This window comes from Rhamphochromis longiceps, linkage group LG22, assembly GCF_057381845.1.
Source record: "Rhamphochromis longiceps isolate RC_006_pf linkage group LG22, R_longiceps_female_GT1.1, whole genome shotgun sequence".
Classification (NCBI taxonomy): domain Eukaryota; kingdom Metazoa; phylum Chordata; class Actinopteri; order Cichliformes; family Cichlidae; genus Rhamphochromis; species Rhamphochromis longiceps.
This window is the reverse complement of record NC_140577.1, coordinates 2668249-2688828: the sequence shown is the minus strand read 5'-3', so window position 1 is coordinate 2688828 and position 20580 is coordinate 2668249. Positions and strand designations below refer to the sequence as shown.

General features: G+C 43.8%; 2 protein-coding genes and 1 non-coding gene across 5 annotated transcripts in view; 2 read left to right on the top strand and 1 right to left on the bottom strand.

Moving 5' to 3' along the window:
* Positions 1-13: 13 nt before the first annotated feature.
* Positions 14-11592, top strand: LOC146643083 (E3 ubiquitin-protein ligase RNF139-like). Of its 3 annotated transcripts, none has more exons than XR_014909351.1 (7): positions 14-364; positions 1648-2303; positions 5025-5172; positions 5290-5396; positions 5888-6139; positions 7352-8369; positions 8447-11592. XR_014909351.1 is itself a non-coding variant. In XM_085396513.1 (6 exons), the coding sequence occupies exons 1-6, from the start codon at positions 202-204 to the stop codon at positions 8132-8134; spliced, it is 2109 nt and encodes a 702-aa protein (XP_085252639.1). In that variant the 5' UTR covers positions 14-201; the 3' UTR covers positions 8135-11592. The 3 variants fall into 3 exon arrangements, 1 of the variants encoding a protein (XP_085252639.1); XR_014909350.1 differs by having other exon boundaries at positions 7352-8373; XM_085396513.1 differs by having other exon boundaries at positions 7352-11592.
* A 1109-nt stretch (positions 11593-12701) lies between these two features.
* Positions 12702-12783, bottom strand: trnal-aag (transfer RNA leucine (anticodon AAG)). The gene has a single exon. It is a non-coding gene; the product is annotated as a tRNA-Leu (tRNA).
* A 574-nt stretch (positions 12784-13357) lies between these two features.
* Positions 13358-20580, top strand: part of tmem65 (transmembrane protein 65) — a 41379-nt gene continuing 34156 nt past the window's right edge. The window contains exon 1 of the mRNA XM_085396318.1: positions 13358-13922. Coding sequence (XP_085252444.1) covers positions 13685-13922 — 238 coding nt within the window. The 5' untranslated portion in view covers positions 13358-13684. The remainder of the gene's footprint in view (positions 13923-20580) is intronic.

Genomic DNA, 20580 nt, shown 5'->3' with positions numbered 1-20580 from the left:
CCGGCTGTAACCCGGAGAAGCAACAGGAGGTTGAGGTGGACGAACATGGCGGACAGATGCAGGCTTCCAGCTGCCAAGTAAACGTTGGGCAAAGCGAAACTGAAGACGAAGGACGGCTGCCGGGTGACTCGTCACGTATTTCAGCGTTACATGGATAGCTGGGTCCCAACAGGACTGTAAAAAGCCCTCCGCTAAAGCCGTATGGCGTCCACCCAAGCCCGGATAGGCCAGCAGGCCTTGGTGGTGCTGGATGTGGCTCTGCGAGTTCCATGTATTTTTATTATCGACGCCATTTTTAACTCTTACTACGACCCTGGCTCGGGCTGGGCCGGGGCGACGGGGAAGGTGTTTGTCAGAGTCATGGGTAAGTATTTTTAACATGAAGGAGCGCTTAAGTTTCCCTCAACAACAACGAGCTAGCCGCGTTAGCCGTGACATTAGTCGGCTGTGTGGAGCTGTGTCACCTGTCAGACAGGCTAAAGCCGATTAAGCGACCAGCAATAACATTTACACAGGGCAGATCCATCTGACACGCTGCTTAACTGCTTCACCTCGACCCTAATTTACTCTGCTTTGGCGCCATCAGCTCGCAAGCTAACTAGCTGGCTAACGTCAAGGTGTGTTGTCACAAGTGTGATTTGTGGTGTCACGGATGGCCTCAGAGGCACCTTGGACCCAGATGGATCATATTCAGGTCCTTCTTCCTGACAAAGCTCGCTTCTTCTCCTCTAACTGTACCCAGAGAGCTGCTCTCTGGTCTGAACTCTGTACCTGTGACTTTATATCAACGTGTGTTGACCTGGTGTCCCACTTTATGCACATCATTTGTATGTCTTGGCACGTGTCATATTTTCGGACAGGGGAATTACATTCTGGACTAGTGTTGTGTAATAACCAGAGCTGCTACTAACAAAAATCTGTTTCACTTTTTATTTATTGATAGAATAAGTCTGTAGCCTGACTAAATTTGAGTTTCCTCTACACACCGTAATTCATAACAGCTCCTCGTTTTCATCACTGTGACAGAGTAAAGCTTCTCTGTGTTGAGTCAACAAACAGGTTATGTACCTCAGTTTTCCAGTTTGCAGACCTTTGAGCAGCTCGGGCCATCTGAAAGTGTTAGCCAAGAGCTCTGGGTTTGGATGGACAGGGAGTGAGAGTAGCTGTTGGGTTTGCTTCTGTAGCCGTGTTTCTTTATGTTTAGTACAGGAACAGAGACTCCATAGTGCCAGATGTTTGAACAACTTTATATTAAAGCAGTAAGGCTCAGGTTGGTTGAGGTCCTCTACAGTATGTACGATCAGTTTATCATAGTGTTATCAAATGCGCACGTAGCATTACATGGACTGTGAAAGGCATTTCTTTGTTTGTTTTTGTTCTTATTTGTTTTTCTATTTTTGTTATATTATGTATGTTGCTTGTTCAGCCTTTTACTTATCAGGATTACTCAACTCTATGCTGATTATTTTGCTCCAAAATTCTTTAATGTGCTGCATCTGTTGTTTTCTCACAAAGATTGATCTAAATACTCACTATAATCAGACAAACTTGGAAGCTACAGTTAGCTGACATTTGACATTTGTTCAGTTTGCAGTGAGAAATATTTGCCTTTCCTGTCTTTCTGACTGCTTCTCCGGTGTGTTCCAGGTGTCCTCATCTCCACTGTGGTGCTGCTGCTTTCTCAGAAAGCCTTGTTTAAGTTCTACACTCTATTCTTTGCTGTCCTCCTTGGCATGGCAGCAGTCCTCATAAACTACTATGCCACCTCCCACATGGACTTCTACAACGCCTACTACAAAGCAGCGTTGGGCTTCAGGTTGCTGCCTAGAAACGGGCCGACGCTGTGGCTGGGCATGGCCGCCGTCCAGCTCGTCTTTGGGATTGGCTATGTGTTCTTGCTTAACCTCCAGTCGGTGTTTGCTGCGCTGGTGGTCCTGGACATCATGATTCCTCTGTGGGGGCTGATGATTGAACTTCCTGCAGATGTCAGGCATCTGGTGGCAATGTTCTCGGGCCTGGTGCTGGCTCTCAGCACAGCCGTTTGCCTCGCCACGAGGCTCAAATGGTTCTACTATTCATGCCGGTACGTCTACCTGCTCGTACGGCACATGTACAGGATCTATGGACTCCAGCTGCTGCTGGAAGACACGTGGAAGAGGATCAGGTTCCCTGATGTGCTTCGAGTGTTCTGGCTGACCCGGGTAACAGTCCAGGCACTGATACTGGTTTACGTGGTGCAGGTGGTGGGGAGAGAGAGCGGAGATGCCACAGGTGGAGCTGCAGATGGGAGCTCTGATGCACAGGTAATTGCTTTTTAGATAAAAAAAACTTCACTTCCAGGACATGTTTGCTATATGATGGTCACTTCATAAGCAAGGTAAGCTAACAAGCTGTTAGCCACAATGAATTGATATTTGGTTAATGACCTTATTCAGAGTCTTTGACATATCATAATGTTTACAAAAGTCATATATTTGTTTGGGGAAAGAAGTTTTCCTTTTGCAGCCCCAGGCGCCCCTGTTGGATTTCTGTAATTATATCTAAAAATGAGCTCCTGTGTTTTTAAAAATATCTCTGAAAGCCTAAAATGTATGTAGGTGACCTCTACAGGTTTCCTGTGTTCTGTAGCCAAGTAAAGTCCAGCCGGCTCATTAGCTCTTTGCAGTGTTTTACAGATATATTAATGCACAAATTTCAATGTGAAATATTCTTTTAATAATTTATAAACAGTGTCTGATGTCTGAGGAGCAGTTAAAAATGATGCACACTACATAACAAGTAGGGCTGCAACGATACACAAAAGTCACGGTTCGATATTTTTTCGATACAAAAATGTTCATGCTTTTTTAATTTGTCATTTATTAAAATTATAAATATATATTTTAACTCAAAAGTACAGTTTTTAAATTTAATGTTGCTGAAACAACAAAGTAATAAAAAAATTAATCTATCTGATGGAGAAATCACTCATCTTTGGAAAAGAGTTTATTACAGAGAAATGGCTCTTTCCAAAATAAAAGCTATACTAGACGCTTCTTCTGGGCTATATTCTCAGCAGCATATTAAACATATCAGGTCCCCATAAGGAGAATCCTGTGCTAACGGCTGTCTAAATGACTCGGGTAAAGTTTGTAGCATGCGTGCTTGTTGTTTTTGTCTGCTTCCACTTGTCTTTGCACGAGGATGATGTCGGCGTAAATGTGCAGTCATATTCGTTGTGTTCCCACTAGTGCTGTCAGCGTTAATCTGAAATGACGTTAACGCCACAACACGGCAAATCTCCGTTAACGAGCTACCGCGGATCGCCCCGTGCATGGGGCTGGACGACGTCAACACGTTCACGAGCAAACTGCGCTAACGCAGTAGTTCCCACCAATGTAATTGAGCATTGCGTGGGACATCCAACATACTGTTTTACTTTAGTCCATGACGCGCTTACCTTCAGAGTCATACTTCATATGAAGACCAAAATGGTTCCAAAGGCCAGATCTGAATGAGGGTGGGGGAGGTTCAATTTGCCATGTTGCAACGAGAGCTTAACTTCCGTCTTGCTAGCTTGTAGGGGTGGGCGATATAAACGATATACAATAGAAACAATATAAATTTGGCCAACGATAGAGATTTTGACTATATCCCTCTATTGCGATAGCGCATGTTGATGATGTCATCAAGCTGCTCCTGTTTTGGTCGAAAGCATCGCAGCGGCTAAAACCATTATCATCTGCAAATTATGACGGGCGACAGTCACAGCAAAGAGATGAAGCACTTTTCAAATAAGGGGAAAGCCAAAAACTGCGCTTCCTCCACTTCCGTAACATTGATTCATTAATGTTGAATTCTCCCGCAGCTGTTCTATTCCCATGTTGTTGCAGTATATTAATAACTAACCTTGTATTGTGGATGAATAATCTCAGTTGTTCCCCTGACTGATGTTTGGCCCGTGTATAGCATCCTGCTATGCAATTGCATTTGTCCCTGACCACCAGAATCCCTGAAGTTAACTTTTAATGAGTGGAAAACAGTTGGCGTTCATCCTCCAGCTTCACTGTGCTAATGTTATGCTAACATAGCTGTTTCGCTAGCAATCACGTAGCACAACATGTTTAGGTGGAATCTAGCGAGCTAACGAGCTAACTTCCTGTTAACTTCTAACTCCGTTAAATGTAATAAATTCTGTTTTCATGGATGTTAAACTTAATTGTTACACCTGGTAAAGCAACAACGCTGATGATTTAATTAAAGACGAAAGAATTTAGACAGTTTTTAACTCTCAGTATTCGTTTGACTTTGGGAGCTGAAGAGGCGGAGTTTTGGACCCAGATTACTCCGCGAAGCTCCTCACTACGGCAGCCGTAATGCTCTGAGAATCCATCAAGCAGTGCGGCTTACCAAAGTTGTACTAAAACATTTTTTAACAGATTTCTGCCCAAATCGGTTCGAGGTCAGTAAGCACAACCAGAATTCATACATAAGGCACACTCGATTTTTGAGAAAATTAAAGGATTTTAAGTGTGCCTTATAGTGTGGAAAATACGTTATACAGAAGAAAAGAATATATCGTGATATATATCGTTACCGCACATGCATCAAATTATATCGCGATATGAATTTTAGGCCATATCGCCCAGCCCTACTAGCTTGCCCTGCGCTCAGTGAATCTGCGTTCGACTATTCTGCCTAGGCTGCACTGTCGAGCGCAGATCCACTGAGCGCTCAACACAGACAGCATCGTCAGAAGAAAAGTTGATAAAATAAATTGAAAATTTTGTATTGTTCGATACATATGCGTACCGAACCAAAAGCACTGTATCGAACGGTTCAATATCGATACGAGTATCGTTGCACCCCTAATAACAAGGTCATAATTCTTTAACAACCTCATTTCTACTGAAGCTGCTTCTTCGTGTTCTGTGTTGCTGTTAATAATAAAGTCTCACCTAAAAAGACTGCAGAGTCTGAACTGAAGCTAAAAGGGATTATGAGTAAAGGTGACGCGCGTACCTGTGTGACTGCACCGTTTTCAGGGTTACCTGCTGAGCTGGGATGTGTTCTGGGATCTCACGAGTAACCTGATCATCTCCGGCTGCGACTCCACGCTCACTGTGCTGGGGATGAGTGCTGTTATCTCCTCTGTTGCACATTACCTGGGTCTCAGCATCCTGGCTTTCATAGGTATGACTGAGATTGTTAGTTGGAGTGCTAGCAGGTGTAAAAGCCTTCCTGATTTGCCCTTCATGTAATTGTTTGGATGCTTCTGGAGTTGAGCGCTTTCTTAATTTGAACCTTCAGGTTCGACTGAGGAGGAGGACAAGCGGTTGGGCTTTGTGGCTCCTGTCCTGTTTTTCATCCTGGCTCTTCAGACTGGCCTCAGCAGCCTGGAACCTGAGGAACGTCTGGTACGTTTCGGATTCGTGCTTCCAATTTACACCGTCAAAGCAGCCGGCAAACTGTTTTTCTCTCATTTTTTTTGGTGTTTTAGCCCGGGGGTGGGCAACTCCAGGCCTCGAGGGCCGGTGTCCTGCAGGTTTTAGATCTCACCCTGGGTCAACATACCTGAATCACATGATTTGTTCGTTACCAAGCCTCTGGAGAACTTCAGGACATGTTGAGGTCATTTAACCATTTGAATCAGCTGTGTCGGATCAAGGACGCATCTAAAACCTGCAGGATACCGGCCCCTGAGGCCTGGAGTTGCCCACCCCTGTTTTAGTCTCTTTGTGAATTGTTATGTTGCCCTCTAAACTACCAAAACATGTTTAATCATTTATACTATAAATGACATTTGCACACAGTAGCAGAGTTCACTGTTCTTCTTGTAATCCTGTATTCCCGTGGTTATAACAGAACAACTTCGTACACGTAACTTAGTCTTGGTTTTGATCCACAGGTCCGCCTAAGCCGGAACATGTGCCTTCTGCTGACCGCCATCCTGCACTTCATTCACGGCATGACTGACCCCGTCCTCATGTCTCTCAGCGCTTCCCATGTCTCCTCTTTTCGGCGGCATTTCCCCGTCCTGCTGGTGTCCCTGGCGCTCTTTGTACTCCCCGTGGTGCTCAGCTACGCCCTCTGGCATCACTACGTCCTCAACACCTGGCTCTTTGCCGTCACGGCCTTCTGTGTTGAGCTCTGCCTCAAGGTGAGCGCAAACAATTTATCTTTGACTGGAATTGATGACGTCCAATGTCTCCCACCGTTTTCAGTCTGAGATTTTTGTGTGTTGTGTTAGTCAAGAGATCAAGAGTAATCAAACTTGTGACTTAAATAATCAAATGTGTAACAATAATGACCTGATTGATGTGCATATAAGAGCATGATTTAGCCCTACAAAGGAGTCAGTAAGGATTCTGTTGTCTGTTTGTCAACGTGGGATTGAGTGGAGACTGATAGTATTCTGCTTATTGAGTTTATAGTCTGTGCCTACAGTTAATTAGTATTTATGTTCAATTACACTTATGGCTTCCAGCATTTATGAAAACAAGAAATAATCAGGATTAAATGATTACTTGTCTGGATTCCTTTTCACAGTTATGCTCTCGCTTTGTGTTTTGTGCTAAATCCAACGCACCACTTTTCCTTTGCAGCACGTCTCTAAAAACCCAAACTCACTCCTCGACAGGTGAGGGGAGAGCTGAGGTGAGGGCCAGGCTTTGTCAGCAACAACAGTAAAACTGAGTCAGAGAGGTGGACAAGGAACCACAGATACTGTTTGTAAATTCTTAAGTGTTGTGAGTTTGCATATAAAGTACTTGTAAGTTAGTGTTTCTACTGCTTAGAGACAAATGTAACTATAAGAACATGGAACCAGGCTCCTACATTCGATATTCTGGGCATGCTCACTTGACTAAAATTAGCCTGGGGACCCGCTGAGGAATGGCGAGTTTGTGGGTGTCGAATCCAAACTGTTCTGAAGGAGAGCGGCGACACATTTTTAGACTGTTTACTTCAAGCTTAGGGTCCAAAAACATTCCAGCTGTCACCAGAGGTCAGCTTCAGCTCCGTGTCACAGAGGATGTATGGCTGTTGCATTTTTACGTTTGTGAATGTTCATTATTCAGGGAGTAAACTTTAAAGAACAACAATTTAAGTAAAGATGTACAAACTTCAACTAAAACATGAATTGTGAGTTCAGGCGATCAACAGCATGCAGGATATTTTTGTTCTTTCTCAAATTAACTTGGAGCATGCAGTGAAGCATGAACACACACACACACAGAGAAGAATTTAAAGGAGAGTTTGTCAAACTTCCCGTTGGCGTGCTCACTCCCTGTCAGGAGCTGAAACCGTTCACTCGTCTGCTTTGATCTCTGCTGATTAAATTCAGCTCTCGTTTCTGCTTCCTGCTCTCCAGGTGGTTGTGTCTTTGACCGTCTACGGCCTCTTCATGGTTGACGGATTCTCCAATGTCCTGTGGGAGAAGCTGGATGACTACGTCTACTACGTGCGCTCCACGGGCAACATCATCGAGTTCCTGTTCGGCGTCATCATGTTCGGAAATGGCGCCTACACCATGATGTTCGAGACGGGCAGCAAGATCCGCGCCTGCATGATGTGCCTGCACGCTTACTTTAACATCTACCTGCAGGCCAAGAACGGCTGGAAAACGTTCATCAACCGCCGCACTGCCGTCAAGAAGATCAACTCCCTGCCGGAGGTGCGCGGTGACCAGCTGAGGAACATCGAGGACGTGTGCGCAATCTGTTATCAGGAGTTCGCCACCTCAGCCCGCCTCACGCCCTGCCACCACTACTTCCATGCACTGTGCCTGAGGAAGTGGCTCTACATCCAGGACACGTGCCCCATGTGCCACCAGAAAGTTTACGTTGAGGAGGAGAGTAGAGACAGAGCCGCCTTTTCCAATAACAACGGGGGCTACGCTCCGCAGCAGGATGCCGCCGCTGCGGGCCCACCGGCACCGGGGGATAATCAGCGAGGACAGCCGGCTGCAGAACTGCAGGCCAACGGAGTGGCAGTTGGCGCGCAGGCCGCAGGAGGAGCGGCGGCGCTGGACCACGATCTGCTGGAGGACAATGACAGCATAGAGTATGATGAAGACGAGTGGGGGACTCAGAACGGCAGCGCGCTGGTAGAAGAAGACTATATCAATGATGACACAGACTCCACAGAGGACTGACGACAGAAGAGCTATAGATAAATAAACATCTATCTTTATTATATTTAAGTTAAGAAATGATAAAAGACATCTTAAGCATCTTAATTTGCTCTTGAAAAATGTCAGGGATGTCTTTCTCTTGTTAGTTTCTTTACGTTTTTGAGTTTTACTCTACAAGGGCTCGTGGAAAGAGTAACTGCTGCTCTCGTTCTGTGTGTGTGTGTGTGTGTGTGTGTGTGTGTGTGTGTGTGTGTGTGTGTGTGTGTGTGTGTGTGTGTGTGTGTGTGTGTGTGTGTGTGTGTGTGTGTGTGTGTGTGTGTGTGTGTGTTGAAGCTGTATGACAGACCAAAAAACTCCCAACTACTCTTTTTATTCGACAGTATCTCCGGAGTATCGAGATCCTGATAGAAATCTTGCTATGTGGGCACAGCTGACTTTGCACAGTTTATTCCCTGATGCCAATCAGAACGTTTATAATACAAATAAACCTGAGACTATCTGCAGCAGCAGATTCTGCCTTGTTGGAGATGGTGGTAGAAGTGTTTTGTTCCAAATGGAGAAAAGAAACAAAGCTGCACGTTATTTTCTTTCTTTAGACTTTGTCACTTATGAGCATAAAAACTTATCTGGTTTGAAATTTAGCTGAGCTCCTCCTTCGGGATCCTTGTTTTGTGCACCTCTAGAAAGCTTTCAGATTGTCTGTTTTTTGTTTTTTTTTCATTGCTATCTGGTCTCTCCTGTTCTGACCACTCTGGGTTGCCTGTTGCATTTCCTCCAGTTTGTCAAAACCATGACTTAAATTTCATTTTAAGGAAGGGAGGGGAGAGCTGAGCTGGAGGCTTTTAGATTTACCAGTCCATGATGCTACAACCCTCACCCTGTGGCCATGACCAAAACAGGAAGGTCAAGAATACACGTGCCTCTCTTACATTTGTAGTGGGTAGGCTGGCTGGGCTTAGCCTTATGTGTGATTCATGTATTCTGTTGGCAGCAGAAGCCGTCACAGATAGGAGGAAATGGCAGTGCTGAGCAGCCAGTCCCTGTCATTGTGAGCTGCGTTGATGTATTTCTAGGGAGGTGCATGTCAGGTTATGGCACAGGGTCTCAAAACCTTTTGAGTTTCTTATCTTAAGTGAAGCGCATGCATCTGTATTTAATCTAAGTTGTAACTGCAGAGTAAAGCCGCTGCTCGTTCATCTCAGGCTGAGGCAGCTGAGGTGGTTCAGGCGTCTGGTCAGAATGCCTCCTGGACTCCTCCCTTCAGAGGTTTTTCAGACACGCCCAGGTACGAGGACCCATTACAGCAGACCTATAAACAGAATTGTAAAGTGTTTCTGGTGAGGAGGATGTCTGCTTAGCCGGCTCCTACCACAACCCTCCTTCAGATAACGGTTGGACTGATGTCATGGAAAAAGTTACAGGGAGGCTAATCTGGCTAGTAGGGTGGGCGGTGGATGATGACGTTTTAGTGAAGGTGGTTTGTGCCACGGACTCTCACGGCATTACAGGAGAGCTTTGCATAGACAGGCGGTTTGACCTTGGTGGACAAATCCACCACCAGCACCGATCAGTAGTCCAAAACAATGAGGCTACTGGATCTGATGTGCTGCTTCAGAGACCTCATCCACACTGATGGTTCATAGTGTGAAAGTTGTCCGTTTGAAAATGGAGTTTTCTCTCTGCACTAGTTAAAGGTTCGTGGTTAAAATAGAGAAACTGTAAAAGGTCTGAAAGTACAAACCATGCCGAGTGGATCAGAGGTGCACGGGGGGGCGTAAGTGGGGAGCCTGCTGAAATTTAAGTTATGGTGGGAGTCTCTGAACATAAATGCACTTAATATGCAGCCCTGATGTGTGTGTGTGTGTGTGTGTGTGTGTGTGTGTGTGTGTGTGTGTAAAGGTGAGCGTGGTCGTTTGTGTGCCTGCCGACTTGTAATGTGATAAGATGGTGTCTTAATAATTTGGTTCGTGTTCCCTCGTGGTGTGCTGCAGGGAAAGATGCTGGAGTGTTTATTAACGACACAACTGAGGAGCGATTTCAACAGATTTTGAGCTCTAGTCATTCTGCTGGATTTGAGTTTTTAGAAAAGCTGTGAGCACAAACGGTCACGACTGATTCAGCTGTTTTTATTTGAATAGACGATGGATCCCCATCAAAGTTGGCATCTTTCACCTCGGTGACGTTAAATGTGTTTGATTAGTTTCCTGTGTGTTAAAATCTCCGACTTGCAGACTGATCACAGCTCAGGTTTGTGGTGAACTCGCTCAGCTTTTGTTTTTGTCCTTAAATGCAAACCGAGGATTTGTGAATGAAGCAGGAGAGCGAAGCAGTTCCCCATCAGCTCTGCACCGACCAGAGAAAACTGAGAGGTGTCTCTTTTTTTTTTTCTTTTTTTTTTTGTAAAGGTGACATCCTACTGTAATCACTGATATACCTCTGTCATTACTTACTACTGGTCTCTTGTGTGACCTTGCTTAGATTTGTGTACGTTATTGTACATTTAATGAAACAAACATGTGCACACGTTTCCCCTTGACGCTACTTTCTACATCATTCTTTTAAGAAATCAGTGTTGACGTTGGCTAAAAGCTTGTTTCAGACCTGGGAGCGGTTAATAAGAGTGTGAAGGTGTGGTGGAAAGCACATCTGAAGAGCTAGAGTCCAAAAATGTATTTGGTGAAATGATTGCTATGTTCAGTAACGGTCATAAAAATATAGGTGGTGCCAGTTGTTTTGCATTTCTTAAGGGAAAAATTTAAACGAGTTGGATGGAATTTCTGTTCCCACACTGGTGGTTTTATCATTCACTAAATGCACATTTTCTTTCTAATCACTGGTACAGATCCTTGTTGTGTCCGAGCTACAAGGACGGCACTTTTTTAAAGGCTAAAACTGTGTTAGCAGCCACAGGCTGCAAGGCTGGAAGAAAGAAACTGGAAACGATCCAGACGTGCAACCTCTGAAGGCAGTGTGCGATCATGTTGTTAAAAATTTGTTTAAAATAAGAAAATGTTTTTATTTTCCTGAGGTTTATACCTGCTGATCTAAAAATTTAAACTACTGGTCCAAAACGAAGCCCCGGCTGACTCGGCTCCCTCAGCGACTACAGAGATCTTTAATGTGAAACTGTATTAAAACTGGCTTTCAAGCACAACTCCACGAGTATTATGATGTGTAGACTTCCACAGCCCAAACGTTTTGAAGGCTTTGACTACAAACTTGTGCTCTGTGCTGTTTTAAAAAAAAAAAAAAAAGCTGCAAGGAATCCATTGAATTCTTGCTCGATAAGAGGATATGACATATGAGGAAGTGTTGGGTCTAATTTGATTAGAAAGCTGTGCTTTTTGTTTCAGTAATGAAGGACTTTGATTATCAGTTTGATTGTTCTGAAAGCTTTTTAAAAGGTGGAAGCTGTTCATTTTGCCTTTCGTTTTAAAAAAGAGATTTATGTAAATAAAATCATCTTTGATATTGCATCTGGACTGATGATGCCTTTAAGTGACTTCTTCATAAACACAGTAGAGCATAATCTAATTTTTTTATTATTATTATATTTTTATTGAAAAAAAAATGACCTGTTACAATAAAGTGCACTGATATTATTTAGTCGGGAAAAAAAAAAGACTTTTTCTTAGTCCTTTTGTTTTACATTCAGGTAACAAAAAGTGATCTCGGTGCTTGACAGTGTTTACATAATCCAGCATGTTTAACTTATTTACATAAAGTATATTAGGTACAAATTATGAAGTTGAGGGTCAACCTGACATTGTACAGTACATGGGAGATACACCAATTCAGAGCTGGTCTTACCTAAATTCAGGGCGGATGGGGGAAACAAAGCTAATCCATTTATTCCATATTTTGTAGAATTTGTCTTTTGGAATTTTTAAAAAGAATGTCGACTTTTCCATTTTAAATATTTCAAAAACTACCTTAAACCAATCAAGTGTTGGTGGAGTTGGATTTGACACTTTCTGGTTATTAATTTTTTGCTGGCTGCTAATAGCTCTTGTAAGAGCTTTGTGTCCCCTCCCCGGACCGAGCCAGCAACCAGGCCCAAGTACAAATTTACAAATTTAATATCAAATTTTATCTTAAAAACCTCACACAGAGTCTCATGAATTCCCAGCCAGTAATTATTTAAGTTAGGGCAGTCCCAAAAGATATGGGAATGATGTGCCTCTTCTGATCCACATCTTCTCCAGCATTCTGCTGTCCCATTTTTATATTTAGTTTGATGAGGGCTTTAGAAAAATCTAATAATGATTTCAGATCTTGCTGCAGATTCTCGATTGGATTTAGACACCAGACAGAACCCGGAGTCTTGCCTACGTTGCCTAATAGAGCATAACTTCATTAAATGAAGGACTGTAGAAGTTTAGGTGCAGAGAAGTGTGCCCACATGCAGTTGAGTCATTGGACCACAAGGTGGTGCTGTTATACTATTTGTCCTGAAAACGTTTTTCTTGCACAAAACACGTGTGAGACCACGCAGGTTGGTGGGGTCACAATATGAACCACGAACGTTCCCACCAGTGGATAACGTTTTTGTTTCCACTCACTGAGCAGCCAACCCAAAAATTATTCTTGGCAGCGGTGGGATTCGAACCCACGCCCCCGAAGAGACTGGAGCCTTAATCCAGCGCCTTGGACCGCTCGGCCACGCTACCGATGTGCACACACAAACACGAGCCCCATCTGAACTGACAGGCCGATGAACCGAAGTATTTATAGATGACTTGGAGGTGAGAAGGTGAGGAACTGGTTTCGTTTTATTATTGTTTTATATGCAATATACTAAGAAATCTATTATATGACGCTGTATTATTTCTGATAAAGCTACGCGTCGTCATATAACTAAGTAAGATTCCCTCCAGCAGCAACATGGAAGTTATTCATGGATCAATAATTCTTCTACTTTCAGCTGCTTTAGGACATCATCTAGGTGGCCCTCCTCTTGTGGCCACCACCTCCAAACCCTGCATCATACACGTCTTACTGTCATCCTGTAAACATCCTCTCCAGGTCGTTTCCAAAGTCGTCTGCAAACATCTCAGACCGCAGAGACTCCTGCCTGAATAGTTTACATTGTTCGTCCGTAAAGACTACCTTCACCTGTCCGCTTCCTCGATATTTTCGCTGATAACCAACTTAGAAACACTCCTGGCTGCTGCACAAGTTTTAATATTACGACAGGGAAAAAAAGTTTTGACCGGATGCCATTATTTTATTTTGAAAGCCACCAGCGGAAGTGTAACTGCGGCTGTCTTGTTCGCCTTTTAGCTTGAACTTCATGTGCCAAACTCCTGACCACCGAGTCATAAAAGATCATGAGACGGCTGCCTCGGCAGACAGCGGGGAAAGAGGACATGTACGGCCGTTTGAAATTTGACCAAAGTTTTACAGAAACTGCTCTTAAAAGCACATTTTATCACCATTAAACACGAGCGAGCGAGAAGGACCGACGGACGGCCAACTTCTCCCCGAGAGACGTGAAAGCGAAGCGAAGAAGGACCCTTCAGAGAAGTACTTTGTGTCTTAAAGACTGGAGGAGTCGCTCTTTTCGGCACCATGTTAAGGATTTGCCTGCAGAGAGCTTTCCGCCCGGCTCTCCGTAAGTTACCGAAGGCGGCGGGGACTGCGCGACACGCTCCGAGCTGCTGGATGGGAACACACGGGAGAAACGAGCCCCTGGAGCCTCTGAACTCCCCCACCAGGGCCAAAGAGTTTATTTACCGCCTTCACCCCAAGGAGAGGACGTGTTTACTACAGGAGCTGCAGATCTTCGAGTCCAAAGCACTCGCACAAGGTAAAGCAACGAGCAGCGTGGGTTAAACGTGGCACATTGAATGAGAGGTCACAGGTTGTCGGTGCAGGCGAGCCCACATTTCCCTCCTGCAGTGTAGACCAGCAATGATATACTTCTGTACCTCCCCAGGGTCAAACCCAGGTGTAGAACACTGTTGGGTGTTCGGTCAGGGGCCGATTGAGTTCACGATGGGCGGGCTCTTCTATGTTTGAACGCTCCTGGTCATTGGGTGGAGTCTTTGACAGCTTACCCTTAAAGGCACACGCGGACTCACTGTTTCAATACAGTTGAATACACCAGGTGTTGCTAATTAGACGCCTAATTGACGTTTAAAGGCGTCATTAGGGAAAGAAAACAGCAGTAGTGACACCAGTTGGTCACTGTGGGAAGGGCAGCAGTGTGCCAGCATCCATAGCTACTGAACCCTGCTGGGATTTGATGGTTTAAAGGTGGTTAAGACTTGAAACCGTTACATGTACACGTTGCATGTCATTGTGGCAGTTTGAATCTGTGACTGACATCATCAGGGTGTGACGAGACCTGCCAGCTCTGTCCCAGTCTGGGTCAACTGTTTGAGGCAGATAAAAACTGTCATTTCAGGTCTTCAGCTCCAGCCACTCAGTCATTTCTGACTGAAATACTGTAAACAGCCTCATTACCAGCCCCCTCTGTGAGCTCTGCAGTCAGCCTCGCTCATACTCAGGATCTCAGCCAGGCTTTCTGCCTCTTCAGTACAAATGGCTTTACATATAAACAGTGCGAGCTGCTGGTTGTCTTCCCTGTTTGTTTTGGTACAAAGACATGTTCTGTCTTTCAGTGTGTTGTCTGGTGCATTGGCTCAGTCACACAGCATATTTTCTTTGTCGCCTGCCAGACTGCAGGTTGCTGGAAATCTCCTCACTGGCTGGTCTGTCCAGGCTTTGTAGCCACCTTAAGCTTGAAGACGAGCTGGTTTGGGTGCTCGAGCCAGATGTTGACTGTGTTGAGCCAGCACAGAAAGTGGGATTATATTCAAGTCTGAATTATAAGGAATAAAATCTTTTAAAGACTTTGTAGCCCTGATATTTAAATTTTACCAAAGCCCAATAACAGAGGTTTTTTGTGTGGTTTTATTTCTGTTTTCCGATGATATGAAAGTGTTTTCTATTTTCTATTCTCCAGATTAAAAAAAACGAACCACTGTAAAGCAATTTAAAGGCCCACATAAATGCTTAAATAATACCAATATTGATAATAATCCAGGGAAACTGGCAGAATCTTTAAAAGAAAAAAAGCTGAACATTTTTTATGATGTCGCTCTTCAGCTGTCGTGTGTTTTGGATGTTTTCCCACCAATGCTGTGTGCAGAAAATGACTCGCATCTTTACAAGGACTCAGAAACGTGAAGCGCAGAGAATCAGACTTACATTCGATGGAGGATGTTACTGATCTCATTACCACACTTGGAGTAATAAGTTTAAAGGAAACTATAACATGAATATAATGTCTGTCACATCCTGTCCGCCTGTATTTTCTCTTCCTGCTGGAGAGTTGATCCCCTGCAGCTCCCGACTGTATTAAGACTTAATGTACCTGAAGTCAAATTATTCCTCAGCAAACTGAGGACCGAAATAATAAAGTGAATTATGCTAACCTAAAACTCACTTTGATCCTTTGTATATAGCTCACACTCTTAACTTAAGCTCAAATTCCAAGCCAACTGCCTCAGAAGATCACAGCGGTGTTCAGAGTTCTCCTGTGGGTTTAACGAGACCTGTGATTGAAGGTTTGAGACATATGGGCAGGTTGTGCCATTAAATGCAAAATGCTTGCTAACTTTTACACAGTGTGTGCTGCAGTCATTGTGATGGTTTGTTTACATGAATGGTGGGATGACGTGTCGTATGGTTCTGTGTAAGAAGGAAGCAGCAAAGTGCCTTTGCTTTAGTGCAGCCATGCAGATGCTTTCTGTTGCTTCACTCAGTCGGAAACTTTCCGACTGATCCCAAATGCTGTTCCCTCAGCATTTGGGATTTTTGTGTACATTTGGTTTGTATTGAGGTGCTTGGTTTATGTGTCTGCACTTCACTGGTTTTTACTTTTGTGGGCGTGTCCTCCAGGGTTAAAGGCAGTTGCATTCACCTGGAGATGAGCGTGCAGGTGGGGTGAGGGTTAAACGCTGTCTCTTTCAGAGTTTTTGTTTGTGTGGTAGCCCAGAAGTGCATGTGATAGCGTTGTGCGTGTCATCAGTGTCTCCACGCTTCGCCCACTGTGCTTCCCCACTCATGAGTGAGGAGTGAGGACACGTTCAGGATTTGTCAGGTGATGCTGGGTAGTAGGGCTGGGCCATATTATACCGTTCACGGTAATACCGGTATAATGTTAGGAAACGATAGGAAAATGAAATATCGCGATAGAATATGAGTAAAACGCGCATGCGCAGTGCCTTTGTTTTCATACGCACATGATTGTTGAGTGAAACAGATGAACCAGAATTGGTTTGTAAAAATGGTGCAACTTCAGTGATGTGGAACTGGTTTGGTGTTTGTCCGTCAGATACACAACAAAGCACATTTTTTTGCAGAACATGCAAGCGGCCGTCGTTATTTGTCGGACTAAGATGCTCTTAAATCTGGGAGTAATCTGGGTCCTAAACTCCGTAACTTCAGGTCAAACAACACTGCAGCATCACTTAGAGTTAAAAACTGTCTAAATTCTTTCATCTTTAATAAAACGATCAGCATTGCTGCTTTACCAGGTGTAACTATAAAGTTTAACTTCCAGGCATCCATGAAAACAAAAGTTATTACATTTAACGGAGTTAGAAGTTAGCAGGAAGCTAGCGGAAGTTAGCTCGCTAGTTTCGCTAGTTACCTAAGCATGATATAGCATGTTCTGACGGAGAGATTTCTGAAAAAAATCAAACGTACAGCTCTGCTATCAATTCCAACATAAATGAAGACAGGAAACTAAACAGTAGTGACGTTTGTAGGGTTACTGAAGTTGGGCTAGCTGGTATATAATTATGTGCTACGTGATCGCTAGCGACACAGCTATGTTAGCATAACATAAACAGTGAAGCTGGAGGACGAACACTAACACTTTTCCACTTATAAAAGTTAACGTGAAGGTTCTTCATGGTTAGAGACAAATGCAATCGCATGGCAGGATGCTGTAAACGGACCAAACTTCAGTCAGGAGAACAACTGAGATAATCCATCCACAATACGAGGTTAGTCATTAATATACTGCAACAACATGGGAATAGAGCAGCTGCCAGAGAATTCAACATTAATGAATCAATGGTACAGAAGTGGAGGAAGCAAGAAGAATGAGTTTAATAAAGTTTGATTTATCTGACTGCTTTGTTTCGCTTAATGTGCCTTATAATCCCGTGCACCTTATGGTCCGAAAAATACGTACTGCACACTGCAGTTTAATGTTGCAAAGCACCTCTTTTTAACTTCAGTGGATATTATACATGGTTATGCTCAGGATATGTCAGCCCATTTCTACTGGAAATGCCTTTTGGTTAAACTTTCAGCAAGGAATTTGCATTTGCACTGTTACATTTTTATAAAGCTTTAATGTACATAAAAACCAGCTTCTTGTTTAAGTGAAAATAAATGGAAGGTTGTCTTTTTGCGCTAGTAATGTTGTGGAGTTGTATTTTGTTTCGCATCAATTATATCGTCGGTTATATCGTTATCGCAAATTTTCAAATATATATCGTGATAAATATTTTTGGCCATATCGCCCTGCTCTACTGGGTAGGACTGTTCATATAACGATAAATATCGGATGACGATATAAAAACGTCTATCGTTTCATTTTACGCTATCGTTTGTTTCGTGGTGTCGCAAAATAAACTGTTTACGGCAATATGTTTGTATCGTTTTGATGGTGACTGTAGTGGCTATATTAATTTCTTAAACTTCTCTCTTTCTCTTATATTTAATATAACCACACTACGGACGGACAAGCGCCTGTTTCTATGGGTTGTCTTAGCAACAACAACGGTAAAACCATCGCGTGTTTCTGTTCCACATACACCTTTCACAATAAAGCTCAAGATCCTGTTGAGACTTTTCAAAATAAACTGAATCACATGAAAGAGCAGATTATTTACGGATGAGAAGTAAAAAAGAGCCGCCAGGTGCTAAAAAATAAAGCTTAGACTCAAACGTTAGAACAGGCTTTTCCCCGCAGCACGCCGTGTGATAAATACTCACAAAGAAAACGGCGGCCGTTACAACTTATGTCTAAAAATGTATAGCTTCATGCATCGGTTAAAACACTCGACTCCAGCTACATGACTCGCAGCTGGAAACACTTCCTGCAAGTCGAGCTGCCCGAGATTCACAGAATTTACAGAAAATGTTAAATTTTTGTGATTTATATCGCTATCGGACGATAGATGTTTTATATCGGGATATGAGATTTTGGTCATATCGCACAGCCCTAACGCTGGGTTGTTCTATGAGGAACCATTTACACAATCAGCCTTTTACTGAATAGTTACTGGCAAGTGAACGCCTCACTCATAAGCTTAGTGTGTGTGTGTGTGTGTGTGTGTGTGTGTGTGTGTTGACGTGTCTTCCAGTGTCAGGTTGTACATTTGTTGGGTGTGGACAGCTGGGCGTGCGTGCACATGTGTGTTGTTCTGTGTTTGACTCGCAGGGTATTTACTGTTTGCTTGAAAGCAAATAAAGCGTCTCCACGTGAATGAAACCAAAACCACGGTGACTCATCGGAGCACCAAAATAGTCAAATCAGCTGCCCAGTCAGGAAATGTGAGTAATCCCCTCGAGTGTCTGGAAGCACTCTGTAGAAGCCACGGGAGATACAAATATGGCATCCACTGACCAATACGGCGGACCTGCAGCACCCAGGGTGTGCTCAGTGTGTGGTTAGTGCCTCAAATACCTCGTGGTGCGTTTACGGCCTTCCTCCATTCAACAGTACCTGTTCTCCCTCATTCTTATTCGTACAGTCAGATGGTGCTGAAATGGTGAAATCCCCACTGAGAAGTAAGGCTGGGTCATATCATACGGTTCACGGTAATACCAGCATAATGTTGGGAAACAATAAGAAAATGAAATATCGCGATCGAATATGGGTAAAACGCGCATGTGCAGTGCCTTTGTTTACATACGCACATGGCGGCGACAGAGAATGAGAAGGGCGAAAGCGGATCGTTGAATGAAACGATGAACCAGAACTGGTTTGTAAAAATGCTGCAACTTCAGTGGTGTGGAACTGGTTTAGCTTTCGTCCGTCAGATACACAACAAAGCACTATTTTTGGTAGCGCATGCTAGCGGGCCGTCGTTATGTAATAACGGTAAGACACTTAAAATCAATCCTTTGATTTTTCTGAAAGTCGACAGAGCCCCTTATAATCCCGTGTGCCTTATGTATGAACTCTGGTTGTGTTTACTGACCTCGAAACGATTTTATGTACACGGCGCTCGAAAATCTGTCAAATGTTTCAGTACGACTTTGCTACGAAGCCGCACCGCTTGATGGATTGTCGGAGCGTTACGGCTATCGTAGGCGGAGCCTCGCGGAGTGATACGTACTGTGCTTCAACATAATATTACCGTATTGTGTGTGTATAAGCTCTTTTTAAGTTTTGTGGATGTTATACATGGTTATGCTGAGGATGTGTCGGCCAGTTTCCACTGGAAATGCTTTTTGGTTAAACTGTCAGCAAGGAATTTGCATTTGCACTGTTACATTTTTATATAACTTTAATGCACATAAACAGCTGCTTGTTTAAGTGAAAATACATTGATGTTTTGTTTTTGCACTAATAAAGTTGAGGAGTTGTAAAGTATTTTGTCTAGTGTCAATTATATCGTCAGTTATATGTATATCGTGATAAATATTTTTGGTCATATCGCCCTGCTCTACTGAGAAGACATTAAAGGAAACGGCGACGGCTTCAGACCAGCTCCCCGTCACTTTGTTGTGCAGCACGTTGCTCGTTAGTCGTGTGCACCGAGGCTGCTGTGTGGGATGATGCGCTGATTTCCTTTTTCAGGAAACTGATTTCTTTTTCTGACTGTTAGTTTTTATTTGCCCACCACTGAACATGATTTTTTTCGATTTAGGAGAGAGAGACTGCTGTATCAGGTGTTTTATGCAGGCGTGTGTCTTCTTCCCGCGTTGCACGGGTGTGGAGAGCTTCGAAAAATTGCCAGACAATATTTGTTAGCTAAAAATCTCTCACTGATGTCAACAGGTTTCCTATTACAGAAACGCTGAACAGCAGCATGAGAAGTTAACAAATGTGTGGGCATTAATTTGAGGGTTTCTGCTGAGCAATTTTAAACTCCTCTTGCTCTTTGGGCTGCACCAGTCTGGATGTGATCTGGTCTGACTGCCAGTATCTAAAGCAGGGGCGGGGAACTCCAGGTCCAAGAGCCGGGGTCCTGCAGGTTTTAGATCTCACCCTGGGTCAACATACATGAATCAAATGATTAGTTCGTTACCAGGCCTCATGTTGAGGAGGTAAGTTAGCCATTTAAATCAGCTGTGTTGGATTAGGACACATCTAAGACCTGCAGGGCACCGGGCCTCGAGGCCTGGAGTTCCCCCACCCCTGATTTAAAGGTGGATGGGTGGATGGAGGTAACGCACACTGCACAGCTTCTCTCTTTCAGCAATGCTTTGGC

Excerpts from the sequence above, each read along its gene's own strand:
- LOC146643083 (XM_085396513.1), top strand. The coding sequence starts at position 202 with ATGGCGTCCACCCAAGCCCGGATAGGCCAGCAGGCCTTGGTGGTGCTG. Across the intron at positions 5,173-5,289 it reads CAGCATCCTGGCTTTCATAG|GTTCGACTGAGGAGGAGGAC; the intron begins GTATGACTGAGA and ends TTGAACCTTCAG. Across the intron at positions 6,140-7,351 it reads GTGTTGAGCTCTGCCTCAAG|GTGGTTGTGTCTTTGACCGT; the intron begins GTGAGCGCAAAC and ends CCTGCTCTCCAG.